The 23749-nt window shown below is 46.4% G+C and overlaps 1 protein-coding gene and 1 long non-coding RNA gene across 2 annotated transcripts; one reads left to right on the top strand and one right to left on the bottom strand.

Annotated features, from left to right (window-relative positions):
* The first annotated feature begins 280 nt into the window (after positions 1–280).
* On the top strand, positions 281–22930 carry nr1d2b (nuclear receptor subfamily 1, group D, member 2b). The gene is made up of 8 exons (XM_079655807.1): positions 281–762; positions 2750–2938; positions 3467–3555; positions 4162–4306; positions 4619–5232; positions 5339–5524; positions 17886–18096; positions 20661–22930. Exons 1-8 carry the CDS (start codon positions 744–746, stop codon positions 20855–20857), a joined length of 1650 nt encoding a protein of 549 aa, XP_079511933.1. The 5' UTR covers positions 281–743; the 3' UTR covers positions 20858–22930.
* On the bottom strand, positions 2855–4221 carry LOC307022919. The gene is made up of 3 exons (XR_013803520.1): positions 4137–4221; positions 3674–3719; positions 2855–2953 (listed from the first exon to the last, which is right to left on the bottom strand). It is a non-coding gene; the product is annotated as an uncharacterized lncRNA (long non-coding RNA).
* Positions 22931–23749: the final 819 nt, after the last annotated feature.

Raw genomic sequence — 23749 nt, 5'->3', positions numbered from 1 at the left:
TTGTGATTGGTCAACTGCTACTTTTACTTTAAATGACAAGATCTGAGTACTTCTACTTTCACTACAAGATCTGAGTACTTTTACTTTTACTAAATTACAAGATCTGAGTTCTTTTACTTTGACTAAAGCACCAGATCTGAGTACTCCTCCCTCCTCTACCTCTAATTACACATGGATGTATAATTAGAGGTTTTACCGGCTATATAACGGCATATATAACATGAGCCGGTGCCGGTTCAGAAAGTGTGTCAGTGGGTTACTTTGAGGGGAGGAGCCGGGATGTGAGGCTGTTTCTGGGTCACATGGCTTCACACCAGACCAGAAACAGCCTCTGAACAACCAGGAGCCGAGCTGCTTCTCTGCATTCAGCCTGTTTCTGTCAATGGGATGCGGAATACCTCCATTTAAACCCAACAAACACAGAGAAATCTCGAGCTGCGGTTTTATTTCCTGCAGGATTTTAGCAAAAAAACAGCATCCAGGACGAGAGACCGGCCATTTTGCTGTTGTTTCAAACTCAGATTTCTAATATCTAGTCTGTCACTGACGGGGTATTTATTTCACATTGTTTATTTTAATTGCCAGGTTTAGGTGTGGTTCATTTCAATGTTATAGCGATTTTTTTCCACCGGGATAAATCAGCGACTTCCCAGTTGCTGAACACAAACACAGAAAACACGGCTTCAGCACTGAGGTAGCACAGGAGGAGGAAAACCCCCCAGAAAATAGACAAAATAAAGGATATGGAGTCGACCAAAGCTGGTAAGTGGGATTTAATTCACATTTAAATGGAAATGGGGCTTTAAAATGGGTCATGTGGTTATTACGGTAAATTAAAATGTAAAACCGGCTTGTATTACATTTATAAGTCTCTGTTTAAAGATTAATTATGTTAAATATTAAATAAGGTACTTGTAGTAATATAAAGGTTATTGCTCGTATTTTGTTGTTATTACTGGGTCAGCACTGCAGTCCTCTGTCCTCACATGGACCTAGCAGCCTAGCCATGTGCACCTGTGTTTACGCTCCCCTTACGTCGTCTCTGATTGGCTGAGAGGCGCCATGACGTAGCCGTTGCATAATTCCATCCGTCAGATTGTGTGACGTCTCGCCGCGGGTACACGTGAGGCCCGCGCTGACCCAGTTATCCCGGGAAAAAAAACATGTATGCACCACGTGGGGGCGTGTTTAAAAAAAAAAAGAACGTTCATAGTGTGTGCTGCTTTCAAGGACCATGGGGATAATGGGATACACGATGCTCGTTGTAGGTTATACAGTGTTATTCAGGGTCGTTGGTTGTATAATATCTCTAGAAATGACATGTTACCCAGTGTTCATGTAATGATGTATAATCTGAACTATGCCGTTAATATTAACATTGTATTTAAATTGAAATCAATTGTTTTATAATAAACAGTGTTACATTCCCTTAAAAAAACTCAAATGAATGCTTTTGAATACATTCACGACATTGACTAGAAGTTTAAGACTCATTTACTTTAAGATATCGGATTAAATTTGATCTACATGTCTCCCATTGCCTTGTGGGTGTTGCAATTGTGACATTTCCCATGGGACCTGAATGCAGCATTTCTGGATTTCTCTTTATCAAATGTCGATCAAATTAATCCGATGTTTATAATTTAAATAGTTTGTGTTGGATATCATTTAAACGAATCCAAATTAGTACTTCTCAGTCGAGGTCACTTTGTGTACACGAAATAAAACGATTTTATAATAATTGCTTTAATCTGACCTACACGTCTTCCATTGATTTGCGGGGGTTGAAATTGTGACATTTCCCATGAGACATGAATGCAACATTTCTGGATTCAGTTTTCCAGCTTTATCAAATTTGGATAAAATGAATACAAAACAAGAAGTATTTTGGTTATACTAATGCCAACATATTTATTGAAATGCTATATATTAATCAACACAGGAAAATACTCTTTAAAGGTAAAAAGTTGAAATATTCAAAGCTTTATTGTCAAATGCAGCGACAGCTACAATGCAGTTTTTTGTCAATGGATATCCGAAATCCCAGACTCCTCCTACAAAGCAACATACAGTATAATTAAAACATAAAGAAATACAATACTTATGCAAAATATATACCAATGCCAATGCAGGAACAAGTAACATATACTAAAAAAATTATAAAAAATAGTGATATAAAATAAAATAATACAATTGTAATGATTCATATTTCTACAAATCTAATCGACACATTTCGTATCCCACTTTTTTGCAAGCACTGCTATCTATTTATGGTCAATGTGTGTCTGCAAATCGTCGAAATGCCCCGTATTCAATGTCTACTGAAATGAGAGGAAGCATATATTCTGTCAGGGTAAATAAAACGGATTCAGAACTAGATTTGGCATCATTGATGGACTTTAAACGGCTGCAGGGACAGGCCTCTCCACCTGGCTCACACCCTTGTGAAGCTGACATTATATAAAGCTGTTACCTAATCTCTGTGGAAGAAATTAGGTCAGCTTGTCTGAGAGGAGAAAGCGTCTCAGTTGCTGCTTTAGTGAAGCAGATAATGGCCATTTAATTGAGGAAGTGGGCATGCAAACAGACCGAGAGGAAAGCACCACCTGCAGGAAGTAGAACACTGAGAGGAAAGGATTGAGATGTCAGAGTGCTGCAAACTGCATTTCAACTAAAAAGATCCCATTACATGTTGTCCATCGTTGTGTCTGCAGTCCTGTAATCCTGCTGTTCCTCTCTCCTCCACCAGGGGGCGTAATAGCCTACATCAGCTCCTCCACCTCCAGCCCAGAGTCCTGCCACAGCGACTCCTCCAACGGCAGCTTCCCCTCCTCTTCCTCACCCTCCTCTTCCTCACCCACCCCCAAAATTTTGCCTGTGACCCAGAAAACCGGACGCTCCTCCTCCTCCACTTCCACCGCGAAATGTGGCATCACAAGTACGTTTGGTCTCTCTATAATGGGCACACAGAACACAGTATACAGGAAACACTCAATGTGAGTTTATATACCGCTAAATGCTACTGCAGTATTTTTGAGCTTTTTGAAAGAACATTTTAATCGTCCAGAATTGTGTTTATTGTTTATATTGATTGATATACTATTTTTCATTTTCATTTAACTTACATTTCTGACTCTTTTCCACTTTTAAGTATCTGTATTTTAATGTTGAGCACACTGGTCCTGTAACAAAAATAATCTATCTATCTATCTATCTATCTATCTATCTATCTATCCATCTATCCATCTATCCATCTATCCATCTATCCATCCATCCATCTATCTATCTATCTATCTATCTATCCATCTATCCATCTATCTATCCATCTCTCTCTCTCTATCTATCTCTCTATCTATCTATCTCTCTTAATTACTGTGCTTGATTGAATGTACTTATGCCCTGCCCTCGTCACGTTTGCAGTATTTTTAGTTATTTTTTCTGATGTTTTTGTTTGTGCATTAATCAGAAATCAACGGCCTGGTTCTGCTGTGTAAAGTCTGCGGGGACGTGGCCTCTGGTTTCCACTACGGGGTGCACGCCTGTGAGGGCTGCAAGGTACACACACACACACACACACACACACACACACACACACACACACACACACACACACACACACACACACACACACACACACACACACACACACACACACACACACACACACACACACGTGTTGCAGTGAGTCCAGTTGAAGTGGGTCACTGCAGCGCCTCCATCTGCACGGCAACAAGCAGAGCCTCAGAGAAAGTAGTTCACTCTGCTCATATTAATATCTCTGCATTCTGCTGAGTGGCCTACATAACTGTGACACACACAGACACACACACACACACACACACACACACACACACACACACACACACACACACACACACACACACACACACACACACACACACACACACACACACACCACAATACGGACAGACGGATATATTGATATGTTAATGCACAGCACACGGTACCTATAATATGTGCACTTTTGTACAATTTAATTTAAACAAATCAGTTTTGAAATGCTTCAGAATAAGTTTTTAGGTAAAAAGATAGGTACATAAGGACATTGTCATTTTAACTTAATCTCAAAACACCTCAAATAAACTCCTTTGAGTTCAGGAAACGCCTCTAATGACCTTTACATGTTGCCTCTGATCGCAGGGCTTCTTCCGGAGGAGCATCCAGCAGAACATCCAGTATAAGAAGTGCCTTAAGAACGAGAGCTGCCCCATCATGAGGATCAACAGGAACCGCTGCCAGCAGTGCCGCTTCAAGAAGTGCCTGTTGGTGGGGATGTCCCGGGACTGTGAGTACTGAACCATAAAACATCAATACTGGGGGATAAAACATTAATACAAACAAACTGGTATTACTTTTGAGAACACACCTCATGTCTGAACGTTGTTGGCATATACATTATGTTTTGTGCTGTGCCACATGTGTTGTTGACATTTAGTGTTTCTATTTGTTTTGTTCTGTTATAACTCCTTGTGCGGAATGCTTTGGCAATACTATGTTTAAAATGTGGTCATGCCAATAAAGCCCCTTTGTATTGTATTGTAACGTACGCCCCACCAAAGGTGAGTCCCTCTCAAATATATTCCCTCCCTCTCCTCAGCGGTGCGTTTCGGGCGGATCCCGAAGCGAGAGAAGCAGCGGATGCTCCTGGAGATGCAGAGCGCCATGAACAACATGATGAACAACCAGAACCAGAACCAGAACCAGCTGCTCGTGGGCCAGATCCACCAAAACCAGCTGCTCGGGGGCCCCATGCTGCCCTGCCCTCTCCCAGCCAATGACGCTACCTCAGAGAACGCAGGCCTCGCCCCCTGCCCTCGCTCCAGCCAATCAGACGTGGGCGTGGCCATGGACACCAGCTCTTCCTCTCCCTGTGCGTCTGACAGCCTATCAGAGGAGGCGATTGGCTCCGTGACTCGGGCCCACCAGGAGACCTTCATGTACAACCAGGAGGCCCCGCCTACTTCCGCCGAGGTCCCGCCCCCTTCCACTGAGGCCCCACCCCCTCAGGACAGCTGGAACCACAACAGCAACAACATGGGGACCCTGCAGGACCCCCAGGAGGCCACGCCTCCTCCCACCCACTGCCCCTTCAGGGGGTCCAGAGGCTCCGCCCCCTACGCACATGTGGCCTTTGTAGCTCCGCCCCCTGAGGGTCCTGTAAACACTGCCTACAGCGCCCCCCCGTGGAGAGGAGGCAACAGGATGCACCTGGTGAGAGACAGAGATTTCTTTCTTAATATACAAAATGTAGTTTGTCATTGTCATCAGAACGCACACAGTTTAATATCCTCCCCCTCTCTCTCTCTTCTCTCCTCAGGTGTGTCCGATGAACACTTCTCCTCACGTGGATCCTCACAAGTCGGGACACGAGGTTTGGGAGGATTTCTCCCACAGTTTCACCCCCGCCGTCAGGGAGGTGGTGGAGTTTGCTAAGAAGATCCCGGGTTTCAGAGACCTGTGTCAACACGACCAGGTCAGCCTGCTGAAGGCCGGCACCTTCGAGGTAAAATAATAATAATAATAATAATATGTTTATTTAGTATAGCACCTTTCACAGAAATACAATTCACAAAGTGCTTCACAAGAAAGAGCTAGAGGTCAAATGAAGACCACAGAAACATGAATACAATAAGAACATGAGGCAGACAGTAAGGTTAACATAAAAACAAAACACAGCACGTTGAGGTGTGTGTTGAGGTGTGTGTGTTGAGGTGTGTGTTGTTGAGGTGTGTGTGTTGAGGTGTGTGTGTTGAGGTGTGTTGTTGAGGTGTGTTGTTGAGGTGTGTGTGTTGAGGTGTGTTGTTGAGGTGTGTGTGTTTGAGGTGTGTGTGTTTGAGGTGTGTGTGTTGAGGTGTGTGTTGTTGAGGTGTGTGTGTTGAGGTGTGTGTTGTTGAGGTGTGTTGTTGAGGTGTGTGTGTTGAGGTGTGTGTTGTTGAGGTGTGTTGTTGAGGTGTGTGTTTGAGGTGTGTGTGTTGAGGTGTGTGTGTTGAGGTGTGTGTGTTTGAGGTGTGTGTTGTTGAGGTGTGTGTGTTGAGGTGTGTGTGTTGAGGTGTGTGTGTTTGAGGTGTGTGTGTTGAGGTGTGTGTTGTTGAGGTGTGTGTGTTGAGGTGTGTGTGTTGAGGTGTGTGTGTTGAGGTGTGTGTGTTGAGGTGTGTGTTGTTGAGGTGTGTGTGTTGAGGTGTGTTGTTGAGGTGTGTGTGTTGAGGTGTGTGTTGTTGAGGTGTGTATTGAGGTGTGTGTGTTGAGGCGTGTGTTGTTGAGGTGTGTGTTGTTGAGGTGTGTGTTGTTGAGGTGTGTGTGTTGAGGTGTGTGTTGAGGTGTGTGTTGAGGTGTGTGTTGTTGAGGTGTGTGTTGTTGAGGTGTGTGTGTTGAGGTGTGTGTTGAGGTGTGTGTTGTTGAGGTGTGTTGTTGAGGTGTGTATTGAGGTGTGTGTTGTTGAGGTGTGTGTTGTTGAGGTGTGTATTGTTGAGGTGTGTGTTGTTGAGGTGTGTGTGTTGAGGTGTGTGTTTGAGGTGTGTGTTGTTGAGGTGTGTGTTGTTGAGGTGTGTGTTTGAGGTGTGTGTTGTTGAGGTGTGTGTTGTTGAGGTTTGTGTGTTGAGGTGTGTGTGTTTGAGGTGTGTGTGTTTGAGGTGTGTGTGTTGAGGTGTGTGTTGTTGAGGTGTGTGTTGTTGAGGTGTGTGTGTTGAGGTGTGTGTGTTTGAGGTGTGTGTTGAGGTGTGTGTTGTTGAGGTGTGTGTTGTTGAGGTGTGTGTGTTGAGGTGTTTTGTTGAGGTGTGTGTTGAGGTGTGTGTTGAGGTGTGTTGTTGAGGTGTGTGTGTTTGAGGTGTGTGTTGAGGTGTGTGTTGAGGTGTGTGTGTTTGAGGTGTGTGTTGTTGAGGTGTGTGTTGTTGAGGTGTGTGTTGTTGAGGTGTGTGTTGTTGAGGTGTGTGTTGTTGAGGTGTGTGTTGTTGAGGTGTGTGTTGAGGTGTGTGTTGTTGAGGTGTGTGTTGAGGTGTGTGTTGTTGAGGTGTGTGTGTTTCAGGTGTGTGTTGTTGAGGTGTGTGTTGTTGAGGTGTGTGTTGTTGAGGTGTGTGTTGTTGAGGTGTGTGTTGTTGAGGTGTGTGTTGTTGAGGTGTGTGTGTTGAGGTGTGTGTTGTTGAGGTGTGTGTTGTTGAGGTGTGTGTGTTGAGGTGTGTGTGTTTCAGGTGTGTGTTGCTGAGGTGTGTGTGTTGAGGTGTGTTGTTGAGGTGTGTGTTGTTGAGGTGTGTTGTTGAGGTGTGTGTGTGTTGAGGTGTGTGTTGAGGTGTGTGTTGAGGTGTGTGTGTTGAGGTGTGTGTGTTTCAGGTGTGTGTTGAGGTGTGTGTTGTTGAGGTGTGTGTTGTTGAGGTGTGTGTTGTTGAGGTGTGTGTTGTTGAGGTGTGTGTTGTTGAGGTGTGTGTTGTTGAGGTGTGTGTTGTTGAGGTGTGTGTTTCAGGTGTGTGTTGAGGTGTGTGTTGCTGAGGTGTGTGTTGTTGAGGTGTGTGTTTCAGGTGTGTGTTGAGGTGTGTGTTTGAGGTGTGTGTGTTGAGGTGTGTGTTGAGGTGTGTGTTTCAGGTGTGTTGTTGAGGTGTGTGTTGAGGTGTGTGTGTTGAGGTGTGTGTTTCAGGTGTGTGTTGAGGTGTGTGTTTGAGGTGTGTGTGTTGAGGTGTGTGTGTTGAGGTGTGTGTGTTGAGGTGTGTGTTTCAGGTGTGTGTTGAGGTGTGTGTTTGAGGTGTGTGTGTTGAGGTGTGTGTGTTGAGGTGTGTGTTGTTGAGGTGTGTGTTTCAGGTGTGTGTTGAGGTGTGTGTTTGAGGTGTGTGTGTTGAGGTGTGTGTGTTGAGGTGTGTGTTGTTGAGGTGTGTGTTTGAGGTGTGTGTTGTTGAGGTGTGTGTTTCAGGTGTGTGTTGAGGTGTGTGTTTGAGGTGTGTGTGTTGAGGTGTGTGTTGTTGAGGTGTGTTGTTGAGGTGTGTGTTGTTGAGGTGTGTGTGTTTGAGGTGTGTGTTGTTGAGGTTTGTATTGTTGAGGTGTGTGTGTTGAGGTGTGTGTTGTTGAGGTGTGTGTTGTTGAGGTGTGTTGTTGAGGTGTGTGTTGAGGTGTGTGTTGTTGAGGTGTGTGTGTTGAGGTGTGTGTGTTGAGGTGTGTGTTGTTGAGGTGTGTGGTGTTGAGGTGTGTGTGTTGAGGTGTGTGTTGAGGTGTGTGTTGTTGAGGTGTGTTGTTGAGGTGTGTGTTGTTGAGGTGTGTGTTGAGGTGTGTGTTGTTGAGGTGTGTGTGTTGAGGTGTGTGTGTTGAGGTGTGTGTTGTTGAGGTGTGTGGTGTTGAGGTGTGTGTGTTGAGGTGTGTGTTGAGGTGTGTGTGTTGAGGTGTGTGTTGTTGAGGTGTGTGTTGTTGAGGTGTGTGTGTTGAGGTGTGTGTTGAGGTGTGTGTTGTTGAGGTGTGTGTGTTGAGGTGTGTGTGTTGAGGTGTGTGTTGTTGAGGTGTGTGGTGTTGAGGTGTGTGTGTTGAGGTGTGTGTTGAGGTGTGTGTTGTTGAGGTGTGTGTTGAGGTGTGTGTTGAGGTGTGTTGTTGAGGTGTGTGTTGAGGTGTGTGTTGTTGAGGTGTGTGTGTTGAGGTGTGTGTTGAGGTGTGTGTTGTTGAGGTGTGTGTTGCTGAGGTGTGTGTGTTGAGGTGTGTGTTGAGGTGTGTGTTGTTGAGGTGTGTGTTGTTGAGGTGTGTGTTGCTGAGGTGTGTGTAGAGGTGTGTGTTGTTGAGGTGTGTTGTTGAGGTGTGTGTTGAGGTGTGTGTTGTTGAGGTGTGTGTTGAGGTGTGTTGTTGAGGTGTGTGTTGAGGTGTGTGTTGTTGAGGTGTGTGTGTTTCAGGTGTGTGTGTTGAGGTGTGTGTTGAGGTGTGTGTTGTTGAGGTGTGTGTTGCTGAGGTGTGTGTGTTGAGGTGTGTGTTGTTGAGGTGTGTGTTGTTGAGGTGTGTGTTGTTGAGGTGTGTGTTGCTGAGGTGTGTGTTGTTGAGGTGTGTGTGTTTCAGGTGTGTGTGTTGAGGTGTGTGTTGAGGTGTGTGTTGTTGAGGTGTGTGTTGTTGAGGTGTGTGTGTTGAGGTGTGTGTTTCAGGTGTGTGTTGAGGTGTGTGTTGCTGAGGTGTGTGTGTTGAGGTGTGTGTTGTTGAGGTGTGTGTGTTGAGGTGTGTGTTGCTGAGGTGTGTGTGTTTAGGTGTGTGTTTCAGGTGTGTGTTGAGGTGTGTGTTGTTGAGGTGTGTGTGTTGAGGTGTGTGTTGTTGAGGTGTGTGTGTTGAGGTGTGTGTTGTTGAGGTGTGTGTTGTTGAGGTGTGTGTGTTGAGGTGTGTGTGTTGAGGTGTGTGTGTTGAGGTGTGTGTTGTTGAGGTGTGTGTGTTGAGGTGTGTGTGTTGAGGTGTGTGTTGTTGAGGTGTGTTGTTGAGGTGTGTGTGTTGAGGTGTGAGGTGTGTGTGTTGAGGTGTGTGTTGTTGAGGTGTGTTGTTGAGGTGTGTGTGTTGAGGTGTGTGTTGTTGAGGTGTGTGTGTTGAGTTGTGTGTGTTGAGGTGTGTTGTTGAGGTGTGTTGTTGAGGTGTGTGTTTGAGGTGTGTGTTGTTGAGGTGTGTGTATTTGAGGTGTGTGTATTTGAGGTGTGTGTTGAGGTGTGTTGTTGAGGTGTGTGTGTGTTGAGGTGTGTGTTGTTGAGGTGTGTGTGTTGAGGTGTGTGTTTGAGATGTGTGTGTGTTGAGGTGTGTGTTGTTGAGATGTGTGTGTGTTGAGGTGTGTGTTGTTGAGGTGTGTGTTGTTGAGGTGTGTGTTTCAGGTGTGTGTTGAGGTGTGTGTTGCTGAGGTGTGTGTGTTGAGGTGTGTGTTGTTGAGGTGTGTGTTGCTGAAGTGTGTGTTGAGGTGTGTGTTGCTGAGGTGTGTGTGTTTGAGGTGTGTGTTGTTGAGGTGTGTGTTTGAGGTGTGTGTATTTGAGGTGTGTGTATTTGAGGTGTGTGTTGTTGAGGTGTGTGTGTTGAGGTGTGTGTTTGAGATGTGTGTGTGTTGAGGTGTGTGTTGTTGAGATGTGTGTGTGTTGAGGTGTGTGTTGTTGAGGTGTGTGTTGTTGAGGTGTGTGTTTCAGGTGTGTGTTGAGGTGTGTGTTGCTGAGGTGTGTGTGTTGAGGTGTGTGTTGCTGAAGTGTGTGTTGAGGTGTGTGTTGCTGAGGTGTGTGTGTTGAGGTGTGTGTTGCTGAAGTGTGTGTAGAGGTGTGTGTTGCTGAGGTGTGTGTGTTTAGGTGTGTGTTTCAGGTGTGTGTTGAGGTGTGTGTTGTTGAGGTGTGTGTGTTGAGGTGTGTGTTGTTGAGGTGTGTGTGTTGAGGTGTGTGTTGTTGAGGTGTGTGTGTTGAGGTGTGTGTTGTTGAGGTGTGTGTGTTGAGGTGTGTGTTGTTGAGGTGTGTGTGTTGAGGTGTGTGTGTTGAGGTGTGTGTGTTGAGGTGTGTGTGTTGAGGTGTGTTGTTGAGGTGTGTGTGTTGAGGTGTGAGGTGTGTGTGTTGAGGTGTGTGTTGTTGAGGTGTGTGTGTTGAGGTGTGTTGTTGAGGTGTGTTGTTGAGGTGTGTGTTTGAGGTGTGTGTTGTTGAGGTGTGTGTTGAGGTGTGTTGTTGAGGTGTGTGTGTGTTGAGGTGTGTGTTGTTGAGGTGTGTGTTGTTGAGGTGTGTGTTGAGGTGTGTTGTTGAGGTGTGTGTGTGTTGAGGTGTGTGTTTGAGATGTGTGTGTGTTGAGGTGTGTGTTGTTGAGATGTGTGTGTTGAGGTGTGTTGTTGAGGTGTGTGTGTTGAGGTGTGTGTTGTTGAGGTGTGTGTGTTGAGGTGTGTGTGTTGAGGTGTGTGTGTTGAGGTGTGTGTTGTTGAGGTGTGTGTGTTGAGGTGTGTGTTGTTGAGGTGTGTGTGTTTGAGGTGTGTTGTTGAGGTGTGTGTGTTGAGGTGTGTGTTGTTGAGGTGTGTGTGTTGAGGTGTGTGTGTTGAGGTGTGTTGTTGAGGTGTGTTGTTGAGGTGTGTGTTTGAGGTGTGTGTATTTGAGGTGTGTGTATTTGAGGTGTGTGTTGTTGAGGTGTGTGTTGAGGTGTGTTGTTGAGGTGTGTGTGTGTTGAGGTGTGTGTTGTTGAGGTGTGTGTGTTGAGGTGTGTGTTGTTGAGGTGTGTGTGTTGAGGTGTGTGTTGTTGAGGTGTGTGTGTTTGAGGTGTGTTGTTGAGGTGTGTGTGTTGAGGTGTGTGTTGTTGAGGTGTGTGTGTTGAGGTGTGTGTGTTGAGGTGTGTTGTTGAGGTGTGTTGTTGAGGTGTGTGTTTGAGGTGTGTGTATTTGAGGTGTGTGTATTTGAGGTGTGTGTTGTTGAGGTGTGTGTTGAGGTGTGTTGTTGAGGTGTGTGTGTGTTGAGGTGTGTGTTGTTGAGGTGTGTGTGTTGAGGTGTGTGTTGAGATGTGTGTGTGTTGAGGTGTGTGTTGTTGAGATGTGTGTGTGTTGAGGTGTGTGTTGTTGAGGTGTGTGTTGAGGTGTGTTGTTGAGGTGTGTGTGTGTTGAGGTGTGTGTTGTTGAGGTGTGTGTGTTGAGGTGTGTGTGTGTTGAGGTGTGTGTTGTTGAGGTGTGTGTGTTGAGGTGTGTGTTTGAGATGTGTGTGTGTTGAGGTGTGTGTTGAGGTGTGTTGTTGAGGTGTGTGTGTGTTGAGGTGTGTGTTGTTGAGGTGTGTGTGTTGAGGTGTGTGTTTGAGATGTGTGTGTGTTGAGGTGTGTGTTGTTGAGATGTGTGTGTTGAGGTGTGTTGTTGAGGTGTGTGTGTTGAGGTGTGTGTTGTTGAGGTGTGTGTGTTGAGGTGTGTGTGTTGAGGTGTGTGTTGTTGAGGTGTGTGTTGAGGTGTGTTGTTGAGGTGTGTGTGTGTTGAGGTGTGTGTTGTTGAGGTGTGTGTGTTGAGGTGTGTGTTTGAGATGTGTGTGTGTTGAGGTGTGTGTTGTTGAGATGTGTGTGTTGAGGTGTGTTGTTGAGGTGTGTGTGTTGAGGTGTGTGTTGTTGAGGTGTGTGTGTTGAGGTGTGTGTGTTGAGGTGTGTGTTGTTGAGGTGTGTGTGTTTGAGGTGTGTTGTTGAGGTGTGTGTGTTGAGGTGTGTGTTGTTGAGGTGTGTGTGTTGAGGTGTGTGTGTTGAGGTGTGTTGTTGAGGTGTGTTGTTGAGGTGTGTGTTTGAGGTGTGTGTATTTGAGGTGTGTGTATTTGAGGTGTGTGTTGTTGAGGTGTGTGTTGAGGTGTGTTGTTGAGGTGTGTGTGTGTTGAGGTGTGTGTTGTTGAGGTGTGTGTGTTGAGGTGTGTGTTGAGATGTGTGTGTTGTTGAGGTGTGTGTGTTGAGGTGTGTGTTGAGATGTGTGTGTGTTGAGGTGTGTGTTGTTGAGATGTGTGTTGAGGTGTGTGTTTCAAGTGTGTGTGTTTCAGGTGTGTGTGTTGAGGTGTGTGTGTTAAGGTGTGTGTTGAGGTGTGTGTTGTTGAGGTGTGTGTTGTTGAGGTGTGTGTTGTTGAGGTGTGTGTTGTTGAGGTGTGTGTGTTGAGGTGTGTGTTGTTGAGGTGTGTGTTGTTGAGGTGTGTGTTGAGGTGTGTGTTTCAAGTGTGTGTGTTTCAGGTGTGTGTGTTGAGGTGTGTGTGTTGAGGTGTGTGTGTTGAGGTGTGTGTGTTAAGGTGTGTGTTGAGGTGTGTGTTGTTGAGGTGTGTGTTGTTGAGGTGTGTGTTGTTGAGGTGTGTGTTGAGGTGTGTGTTGTTGAGGTGTGTTGTTGAGGTGTGTGTGTTGAGGTGTGTGTTGTTGAGGTGTGTGTGTTGAGGTGTGTGTTGTTGAGGTGTGTGTTGTTGAGGTGTGTGTGTTGAGGTGTGTGTGTTGAGGTGTGTGTGTTGAGGTGTGTGTTGTTGAGGTGTGTGTGTTGAGGTGTGTGTGTTGAGGTGTGTGTGTTGAGGTGTGTGTTGTTGAGGTGTGTGTGTTGAGGTGTGTGTGTTGAGGTGTGTGTGTTGAGGTGTGTGTTGAGGTGTGTGTTGTTGAGGTGTGTGTGTTGAGGTGTGTGTTGTTGAGGTGTGTGTGTTGAGGTGTGTGTTGTTGAGGTGTGTGTGTTGAGGTGTGTGTTGTTGAGGTGTGTTTGTTGAGGTGTGTGTTGAGGTGTGTGTTGTTGAGGTGTGTTTGTTGAGGTGTGTGTTGTTGAGGTGTGTGTTGTTGAGGTGTGTGTGTTGAGGTGTGTGTTGAGGTGTGTGTGTTGAGGTGTGTGTTGTTGAGGTGTGTGTTGTTGAGGTGTGTGTGTTGAGGTGTGTGTGTTGAGGTGTGTGTTGTTGAGGTGTGTGTTGTTGAGGTGTGTGTGTTGAGGTGTGTGTTGAGGTGTGTGTTGTTGAGGTGTGTGTTGTGAGGTGTGTTGTTGAGGTGTGTGTTGTTGAGGTGTGTGTGTGTGTTGTTGAGGTGTGTTGTTGAGGTGTGTTGTTGAGGTGTGTGTGTTGAGGTGTGTGTTGTTGAGGTGTGTGTTGAGGTGTGTGTTTGAGGTGTGTTGTTGAGGTGTGTGTATTTGAGGTGTGTGTTGAGGTGTGTGTTTGAGGTGTGTGTGTTGAGGTGTGTGTTGTTGAGGTGTGTGTGTTTGAGGTGTGTGTGTTGAGGTGTGTGTTGTTGAGGTGTGTGTTTGAGATGTGTGTTGTTGAGGTGTGTGTGTTGAGGTGTGTGTTGTTGAGGTGTGTGTTTCAGGTGTGTGTGTTGAGGTGTGTGTGTTGAGGTGTGTGTGTTGAGGTGTGTGTTGAGGTGTGTGTTGTTGAGGTGTGTGTTGTTGAGGTGTGTGTGTTGAGGTGTGTGTTGTTGAGGTGTGTGTTGAGGTGTGTGTTGTTGAGGTGTGTGTTGAGGTGTGTGTTGTTGAGGTGTGTGTTGTTGAGGTGTGTGTTGAGGTGTGTGTGTTGAGGGGTGTGTGTTGAGGGGTGTGTGTTGAGGTGTGTGTGTTGAGGGGTGTGTGTTGAGGGGTGTGTGTTGAGGTGTGTGTTGTTGAGGTGTGTGTTGAGGTGTGTGTTGTTGAGGTGTGTGTTGAGGTGTGTGTTGTTGAGGTGTGTGTTGAGGTGTGTTGTTGAGGTGTGTGTGTTGAGGTGTGTGTTATTGAGGTGTGTGTGTTGAGGTGTGTGTGTTGAGGTGTGTGTGTTGAGGTGTGTGTGTTGAGGTGTGTGGTTGAGGTGTGTGTGTTGAGGTGTGTGTGTTGAGGTGTGTGTTGTTGAGGTGTGTGTGTTGAGGTGTGTGTGTTGAGGTGTGTGTTGTTGAGGTGTGTGTGTTGAGGTGTGTGTTGAGGTGTGTGTTGTTGAGGTGTGTGTGTTGAGGTGTGTGTTTGAGGTGTGTGTTTGAGGTGTGTGTGTTGAGGTGTGTGTTTGAGGTGTGTGTTTCAGGTGTGTGTTGTTGAGGTGTGTGTTTCAGGTGTGTGTTGAGGTGTGTGTTGAGGTTTGTGTTGTTGAGGTGTGTGTTGAGGTGTGTGTGTGTTTGAGGTGTGTGTTGCGGTGTGTGCTGAGGTGTGTGTGTGTTTGAGGTGTGTGTTGAGGTGTGTGTTGAGGTGTGTGTTGAGGTGTGTGTTGAGGTTTGTGTTGTTGAGGTGTGTGTTTGAGGTGTGTTGTTGAGGTGTGTGTGTTGAGGTGTGTGTTGTTGAGGTGTGTGTGTTGAGGTGTGTGTTGTTGAGGTGTGTGTGTTGAGGTGTGTTGTTGAGGTGTGTTGTTGAGGTGTGTGTTTGAGGTGTGTGTATTTGAGGTGTGTGTATTTGAGGTGTGTGTTGTTGAGGTGTGTGTTGAGGTGTGTTGTTGAGGTGTGTGTGTGTTGAGGTGTGTGTTGTTGAGGTGTGTGTGTTGAGGTGTGTGTTGAGATGTGTGTGTGTTGAGGTGTGTGTTGTTGAGATGTGTGTGTGTTGAGGTGTGTGTTGTTGAGGTGTGTGTTGTTGAGGTGTGTGTTGTTGAGGTGTGTGTTGTTGAGGTGTGTGTTGAGGTGTGTGTTTCAAGTGTGTGTGTTTCAGGTGTGTGTGTTGAGGTGTGTGTGTTGAGGTGTGTGTGTTGAGGTGTGTGTGTTAAGGTGTGTGTTGAGGTGTGTGTTGTTGAGGTGTGTGTTGTTGAGGTGTGTGTTGTTGAGGTGTGTGTTGAGGTGTGTGTTGTTGAGGTGTGTGTTGTTGAGGTGTGTTTGTTGAGGTGTGTGTTGTTGAGGTGTGTTGTTGAGGTGTGTGTGTTGAGGTGTGTGTTGTTGAGGTGTGTGTGTTGAGGTGTGTGTTGTTGAGGTGTGTGTTGTTGAGGTGTGTGTGTTGAGGTGTGTGTGTTGAGGTGTGTGTTGTTGAGGTGTGTGTGTTGAGGTGTGTGTGTTGAGGTGTGTGTGTTGAGGTGTGTGTTGTTGAGGTGTGTGTGTTGAGGTGTGTGTGTTGAGGTGTGTGTGTTGAGGTGTGTGTGTTGAGGTGTGTGTTGAGGTGTGTGTTGTTGAGGTGTGTGTGTTGAGGTGTGTGTTGTTGAGGTGTGTTTGTTGAGGTGTGTGTTGTTGAGGTGTGTTTGTTGAGGTGTGTGTTGAGGTGTGTGTTGTTGAGGTGTGTGTGTTGAGGTGTGTGTGTTGAGGTGTGTGTTGTTGAGGTGTGTGTTGTTGAGGTGTGTGTGTTGAGGTGTGTGTTGTTGAGGTGTGTGTTGTTGAGGTGTGTGTGTTGAGGTGTGTGTTGAGGTGTGTGTGTTGAGGTGTGTGTTGTTGAGGTGTGTGTTGTTGAGGTGTGTGTGTTGAGGTGTGTGTGTTGAGGTGTGTGTTGTTGAGGTGTGTGTTGTTGAGGTGTGTTTGTTGAGGTGTGTGTTGTTGAGGTGTGTGTTGAGGTGTGTTGTTGAGGTGTGTTGTTGAGGTGTGTGTTGTTGAGGTGTGTGTGTGTGTTGTTGAGGTGTGTTGTTGAGGTGTGTTGTTGAGGTGTGTGTGTTGAGGTGTGTGTTGTTGAGGTGTGTGTTGAGGTGTGTGTTTGAGGTGTGTTGTTGAGGTGTGTGTATTTGAGGTGTGTGTTGAGGTGTGTGTTTGAGGTGTGTGTGTTGAGGTGTGTGTTGTTGAGGTGTGTGTGTTTGAGGTGTGTGTGTTGAGGTGTGTGTTGTTGAGGTGTGTGTTTGAGATGTGTGTTGTTGAGGTGTGTGTGTTGAGGTGTGTGTTGTTGAGGTGTGTTGTTGAGGTGTGTGTTTCAGGTGTGTGTGTTTCAGGTGTGTGTGTTGAGGTGTGTGTGTTGAGGTGTGTGTTGTTGAGGTGTGTGTTGTTGAGGTGTGTGTGTTGAGGTGTGTGTTGTTGAGGTGTGTGTTGAGGTGTGTGTTGTTGAGGTGTGTGTTGAGGTGTGTGTTGTTGAGGTGTGTGTTGTTGAGGTGTGTGTTGAGGTGTGTGTGTTGAGGGGTGTGTGTTGAGGGGTGTGTGTTGAGGTGTGTGTGTTGAGGGGTGTGTGTTGAGGGGTGTGTGTTGAGGTGTGTGTTGTTGAGGTGTGTGTTGAGGTGTGTGTTGTTGAGGTGTGTGTTGAGGTGTGTGTTGTTGAGGTGTGTGTTGAGGTGTGTTGTTGAGGTGTGTGTGTTGAGGTGTGTGTTATTGAGGTGTGTGTGTTGAGGTGTGTGTTGTTGAGGTGTGTGTTGAGGTGTGTTGTTGAGGTGTGTGTGTTGAGGTGTGTGTTATTGAGGTGTGTGTGTTGAGGTGTGTGTTGTTGAGGTGTGTGTTGAGGTGTGTGTTGTTGAGGTGTGTGTTGAGGTGTGTTGTTGAGGTGTGTTGTTGAGGTGTGTGTGTTGAGGTGTGTGTTATTGAGGTGTGTGTGTTGAGGTGTGTGTGTTGAGGTGTGTGTGTTGAGGTGTGTGTGTTGAGGTGTGTGGTTGAGGTGTGTGTGTTGAGGTGTGTGTTGTTGAGGTGTGTGTGTTGAGGTGTGTGTTGAGGTGTGTGTTGTTGAGGTGTGTGTGTTGAGGTGTGTGTTTGAGGTGTGTGTTTGAGGTGTGTGTGTTGAGGTTTGTGTTGTTGAGGTGTGTGTTTCAGGTGTGTGTTGTTGAGGTGTGTGTTTCAGGTGTGTGTTGAGGTGTGTGTTGAGGTTTGTGTTGTTGAGGTGTGTGTTGAGGTGTGTGTGTGTTTGAGGTGTGTGTTGCGGTGTGTGCTGAGGTGTGTGTGTGTTTGAGGTGTGTGTTGAGGTGTGTGTTGAGGTGTGTGTTGAGGTGTGTGTTGAGGTGTGTGTTGAGGTGTGTGTTGAGGTGTGTGTTGAGGTTTGTGTTGTTGAGGTGTGTGTTTGAGGTTTGTGTTGTTGAGGTGTGTGTGTTGAGGTGTGTGTTGAGGTGTGTGTTGAGGTGTGTGTTGAGGTGTGTGTTGAGGTTTGTGTTGTTGAGGTGTGTGTGTTGAGGTGTGTGTGTTGAGGTGTGTGTTGAGGTGTGTGTTTCAGGTGTGTGTGTTGAGGTGTGTGTTTCAGGTGTGTGTTGAGGTGTGTGCTTCAGGTGTGTGTTGTTGAGGTGTGTGTTTCAGGTGTGTGTGTTGAGGTGTGTGTTGAGGTGTGTGTTTCAGGTGTGTGTTGTTGAGGTGTGTGTTTCAGGTGTGTGTTTCAGGTGTGTGTTGTTGAGGTGTGTGTTTGAGGTGTGTGTTGAGGTGTGTGTTGTTGAGGTGTGTGTGTTGAGGTGTGTGTTTGAGGTGTGTGTTGAGGTGTGTGTTGTTGAGGTGTGTGTTGAGGTGTGTGTGTTGAGGTGTGTGTTGAGGTGTGTGTGTTGAGGTGTGTGTTGAGGTGTGTTGTTGAGGTGTGTGTGTTGAGGTGTGTGTTGAGGTGTGTGTTGAGGTGTGTGTGTTGAGGTGTGTGTTGAGGTGTGTGTGTTGAGGTGTGTGTTGATGTGTTGTTGAGGTGTGTGTTTGAGGTGTGTGTTGAGGTGTGTGTTATTTCTCTGCAGGTGCTGGTGGTGCGTTTTGCTTCTCTCTTCGATGTGAAGGATCACAGCGTCACCTTCCTGGGGGGAAAGAGGTACGGCGTAGAGACTCTGAGAGCCATGGGGGCCGGAGACCTGCTGAACTCCATGTTCGACTTCAGTGAGAAACTCGTAAATCTGGGACTCAGCGAGGAGGAGATGAGCCTCTTCACTGCCGTGGTGCTGGTGTCTGCAGGTAGGGGGCGCTGTTTATGGATCATTACAGTAAAGAAAATACATTAAGCTACAATTAGATATGATTTACACGGTTAGAAGTTTGGAATTTGATTCAATACATGACAATGAACTGAAAGATAAATACTCCGGACATACAAGAGCTACAATTGAAAAGAAAAGATAATTTTGTAGATAATTCTTTAAATCTTTTAGCCCAAAAAATGCAAAGAAATGCCAAAATGAATATAAAAGTTGCTATAGGGAAAACGCTCAATCCAATGCTCCAAATCTCACGATGTATTATGCTATCAAATGCTTAAGGCTGCTTTTTAAAAGGCACACTATCGTATAACTTTTTATTATGACACACTATTTTATGATATTTCTTATAATAGTTTTATCATTTTAGCATTTGATAATCTCTTACCACCATCTTGAGTTGTTTTTAACTCATACAATCAAAGCTTTAATAACATGTTTGCTTAATACTCATTTTGTATCTTTTCTACCAAGACCAAAGCAGAGTTAGGAGTGTCCTTACCGTACCATAACATTTCATAACATTAAAAACGATAGTATTTGTTTTGACATTTTATGGCAGTTAGTGTCGTATTCATATTCTGTACAAACTGTATTCAATCAGGAGAGACGGTTTTGATAAGAATACATATTTATTGCCAGGAATACACAAATTAATGTAATGGAGTTTTGGCGATTGGGCCCCGATCCGATACCCCCCCCGGGGTCTTGACACTGGTGGTGGTGAATGGATAGCTGGGTTCGGTCTGAAGGGGAGGGGCTTAGCTTGACCCTGGTGGTGTTGAATGGATGGTTGGGGTCGGTCTGAAGGGGAGTGGCTTAGCTTGACCCTGGTGTTGGTGAATGGATAGTGGGTTCGGTCTGAAGGGGAGGAGCTTGATCCTGGTGGTGGTGAATGGATGGTTGGGGTCGGTCTGAAGGGGAGGGGCTTAGCTTGACCCTGGTGGTGGTGGTGAATGGATGGTTGGGGTCGGTCTGAAGGGGAGGGGCTTAGCTTGACCCTGGTGGTGTTGAATGGATAGTTGGGTTCGGTCTGAAGGGGAGGGGCTTAGCTTGACCCTGGTGGTGGTGAATGGATGGTTGGGTTTGGTCTGAAGGGGAGGAGCTTAGCTTGACCCTGGTGGTGTTGAATGGATGGTTGGGGTCGGTCTGAAGGGGAGGGGCTTAGCTTGACCTGGTGGTGGTGAATGGATAGTTGGGTTCGGTCTGAAGGGGAGGGGCTTAGCTTGACCCTGGTGGTGGTGAATGGATAGTTGGGGTCGGTCTGAAGGGGAGGGGCTTCGCTTGACCCTGGTGGTGGTGAATGGATTGTTGGGTTCGGTCTTAAGGGGAGGGGCTTAGCTTGACCCTGGTGGTGGTGAATGGATAGTTGGGTTTGGTCTGAAGGGGAGGGGCTTAGCTTGACCCTGGTGGTGTTGAATGGATGGTTGGGGTCGGTCTGAAGGGGAGGGGCTTAGCTTGACCCTGGTGGTGTTGAATGGATGGTTGGGGTCGGTCTGAAGGGGAGGGGCTTCGCTTGACCCTGGTGGTGGTGAATGGATTGTTGGGTTCGGTCTTAAGGGGAGGGGCTTAGCTTGACCCTGGTGGTGGTGAATGGATAGTTGGGTTTGGTCTGAAGGGGAGGGGCTTAGCTTGACCCTGGTGGTGTTGAATGGATGGTTGGGGTCGGTCTGAAGGGGAGGGGCTTAGCTTGACCCTGGTGGTGTTGAATGGATGGTTGGGGTCGGTCTGATGGGGAGTGGCTTAGCTTGACCCTGGTGGTGGTGAATGGATAGTGGGTGCGGTCTGAAGGGGAGGGGCTTAGCTTGATCCTGGTGGTGGTGAATGGATAGTTGGGGTCGGTCTGAAGGGGAGGGGCTTCGCTTGACCCTGGTGGTGCGGAATGGATAGTTGGGTTCGGTCTTAAGGGGAGGGGCTTAGCTTGACCCTGGTGGTGGTGAATGGATGGTTGGGTTCGGTCTGAAGGGGAGGGGCTTAGCTCGACCCTGGTGGTGGTGGTGAATGGATGGTTGGGGTCGGTCTGAAGGGGAGGGGCTTAGCTTGACCCTGGTGGTGGTGGTGAATGGATGGTTGGGGTCGGTCTGAAGGGGAGGGGCTTAGCTTGACCCTGGTGGTGGTGGTGAATGGATGGTTGGGGTCGGTCTGAAGGGGAGGGGCTTAGCTTGAACCTGGTGGTGGTGGTGGTGAATGGATGGTTGGGCTATGATAGGCTTGTGAGAATAGAGCAAAGTGATTGGTTAAGCTGGGGAGTGACGCCCCCGATCACTTATTGAGAGGAGAGAGAGTGGTAACATAAAAATAGTAAATGGATTAGTAAAGAAGGTCTTCCTGGCTCAGCCTCATAAGTCCACTAAGGTCAAATGTGTGATATTGAGCTCTATAAATACATTTTGATTGATTGCTTACTTTATGATGACATTTCTTCATGGCGCAATATATCTTATGAAACCTTCATTAGTTTGGCATCCGACACCCATTATAACATGATAATTGATTTTTAAGCTATTTTTAACCCATGAAATGATCTCTTCCTGTCCTCCACAGATCGCTCGGGCATCGAGAACGTGAACTCTGTGGAGGCGCTTCAGGAGACTTTGATCCGAACTCTGCGCAGTTTGATCACCAAAAACCACCCCAACGAATCGGCCGTTTTCACCAAGCTGCTTCTCAAACTTCCCGACCTTCGCTCGCTCAACAACATGCACTCAGAGGAGCTGCTGGCCTTCAAAGTCCATTCCTGAACCTTCCTCTAATACTTGAAGAACTGTAAAAACAACTCCCCCACCCAATTACACCTCTTAAAGCTGAAAAGTGACATTTAAAAGGGAGGGGGAGACCATAACATGTACGGTACTGTAGGGCTGTGTGACACACTGATCGATGTGTGTGTGTTCCTGTGTTTGTGTGTAGCATCCTGTGTGTGTGGATAAACATTAGAAGCACTTTTCTGTATAGTGTAAGCTGGTATTTCTGCATTCATAGTGCAATATGTGACTGCTTTTTGATTTATAGCGAGGAGAAACTTGTGTATACTTTCAACGAACGAGAGATTGAAATGCTGTTTGATAAGCTGGAAAAAATACTGTCGAGTTAAAGGTCCCATGTCACGGCTAGAGGTCTACTAGAATAGATTTAGATTGTTCAATGTTCCAAACTCACATTGGTTTCTCATCCAGCATCTCTGTATAGTACGTGAGCCCACTGTGCTCTGATTGGTCGGGACGTTGCGAGGCTCGTTGCTGCGAGGAGCGGACAGGTTTCCGGGTCGACGATACAGCGAGACACATCGAAACTCACCCTGAGCACACAAACACTCACAGCCGAAGTAAAAACAATAAGTGTGGCTTGATATTGAGTAAGAAAAAGGTTTCTAACGCTGTGAGAATGGGTCTGCGGAGAGTATTTCTCCACCATCCCAACTCGTCTGTTACCAACCATGGAGTTCTATGCAAGTCAATGGGACTCCCTGTTAGTTAGCTAAGGGGTCCTGGTGTGTGAGGCAGAGTCCGGCATGGGTCTGATTTTCAAGACCCGCCCCGCTACCCCCACATATTGCCAATTAGATCTGCAACCCGACCCGAACCTGCATATATATGAGCAGTGAAAACATGCAATCATTAACACACGCAGTTCCATATTTCTCTAAAAAAGCGTGGGATGTTGGTTCTTCTCTCCGTCTAGGATGAAACCAAAAGCCTCCCAGACGTTGGATTTCGCTCTTGAGGAAGTGTTATTGAAAATGATATATTCTCCGCTAGAGAGCTTCACCTCAGACATTTTGAATGTGGCGCGCTCAGCAGCAGATTAATGCGCGGGGGAGAGGTCTGAGGATTCAAACATTAAACTAAATAATAATAACTTTAATATATTTATTACGCAACACCCGCGACCCGACCCGCACCATCTTTTTTTTACCCAGAACCGAACCCGGAAAAAAGCACCTTCGTGTACCCGACCCGATGCAGGACTCTGGTGTGAGAGGGGCTCCAAGGATTGGTCCATTTGGGTGTTGTTGATCTGGGTGTGCACACGTCACTGAACCCAGGAAGCAAACAATGGAAAAAGAGAAATGTCCAACGAGGCGTTCTGGGGCAGCACAGACAGGTCTTCTCTGTGTTAGAGTTTTACTCGCTACAGGCTGTACGTTCAGGGTTTGGAACTCTGCAGACCGTTCACATGCAGAACAACCTTCATAACAAACAAGGGGACGGGTCAGAACCAGAAAAGCATGACATGGGACCTTTAAGACTTTTTAAAAAGCAGCTTATAATGAGAGGAACATGGATGTAAAGCTGCTATGAATGTTTTAAATCTGAATGAATTAGGGAAGTTTCAAAAGTCTTATCTCAAGTTGTTTTCCATAGCGTGTGATTATTTCTAAATGATTTGGGCATTGTGATGAGTTTCAAAGCATTAGTGTCTGCTTGCTGATTTCTGCTCGTGCGTCAGTGGACTATACAGAAACACTGAATACATGGAGGTATTTAAGACACAACAAGGTATATTTGGCAGCGACCACAACTCCCACTCGCTTGGACAAACATGTACAGACTTTAGCTGAGTGTAGTTAAAGTGAAGTAGGACTGTTCCAGATGAAGAATGATTGTAACGTCACTGAAGTGATTGTAATTTAAAGGCTGTTTTTGTTTCCTGTCGATGAACGCAGAACGTCTGGCCGGTAATATCCAGAGCTTCTGTCGTTGTGCTTCTGTTCTGTGAAAGGACAGCAGGATGCGTAGATTTCTATATAAATATAAATATCATACATTACTGCATAGATGAATATATCTATATAAATAAATTTTATAAATGCAGTTCATGCTGTGAAGTGTTTTTTGTTAACTGTGGATGTCTTCTAGTTGTGTTTGGATTAAATGTCGAAATATGTTTTATTTTATAGTGTGTGTCATAAAAGAAATGAAAATATCATACTAGCCATAAGAAAGTCTCAGTATAGTATGTCACGAAAACGGATAGTACAGTAAGTCATAAAAAGTCATAAAAATAAACAAAAAATTCAGAGGCCCTTTCTCATTTCACTAATTCCCCCTCCTCGACTCCTCGACTCCTCGAATCCTCGACGCCTCGACTCCTTGGTCCTCTGGGAGTGACCCGGAAATGGATTTCAGCGCGCCATGTTAAAGGACATCTAATTTCTCTAAATGCACATCGAGGACCGAGCATCGAGGAGGCTCTCTGGAGGAGCTGTAACCGAGGAGAGAGGAGAGAGGAGAGAGGAGAGAGGAGAGGAGGCTCTCTGGAGGAGCTGTAACCGAGGAGAGAGGAGAGGAGGCTCTCTGGAGGAGCTGTAACCGAGGAGAGAGGAGAGAGGAGAGGAGGCTCTCTGGAGGAGCTGTAACCGAGGCGAGAGGAGAGAGGAGAGAGGAGAGAGGAGAGAGGAGAGGAGGCTCTCTGGAGGAGCTGTAACCGAGGATACACTGGAGGATGGTTCCTCCGCGGTTCCTCTGGGGGATATATTCAGTCTCTGATTGTGTTATTATGAGAGTATCTCATACTTGTTTGATTTGGAAATTGTATATATTTATATAAGTGTGTGTGTGTGTGTGTGTGTGTGTGTGTGTGTGTGTGTGTGTGTGTGTGTGTGTGTGTGTGTGTGTGTGTGTGTGTGTGTG

Source organism: Notothenia rossii, assembly GCF_949606895.1.
Source record: "Notothenia rossii genome assembly, chromosome: 10".
Classification (NCBI taxonomy): Eukaryota; Metazoa; Chordata; class Actinopteri; order Perciformes; family Nototheniidae; genus Notothenia; species Notothenia rossii.
The sequence above is the reverse complement of the archived record's forward strand: the minus strand, read 5'-3'. Positions and strand labels throughout refer to the sequence as shown.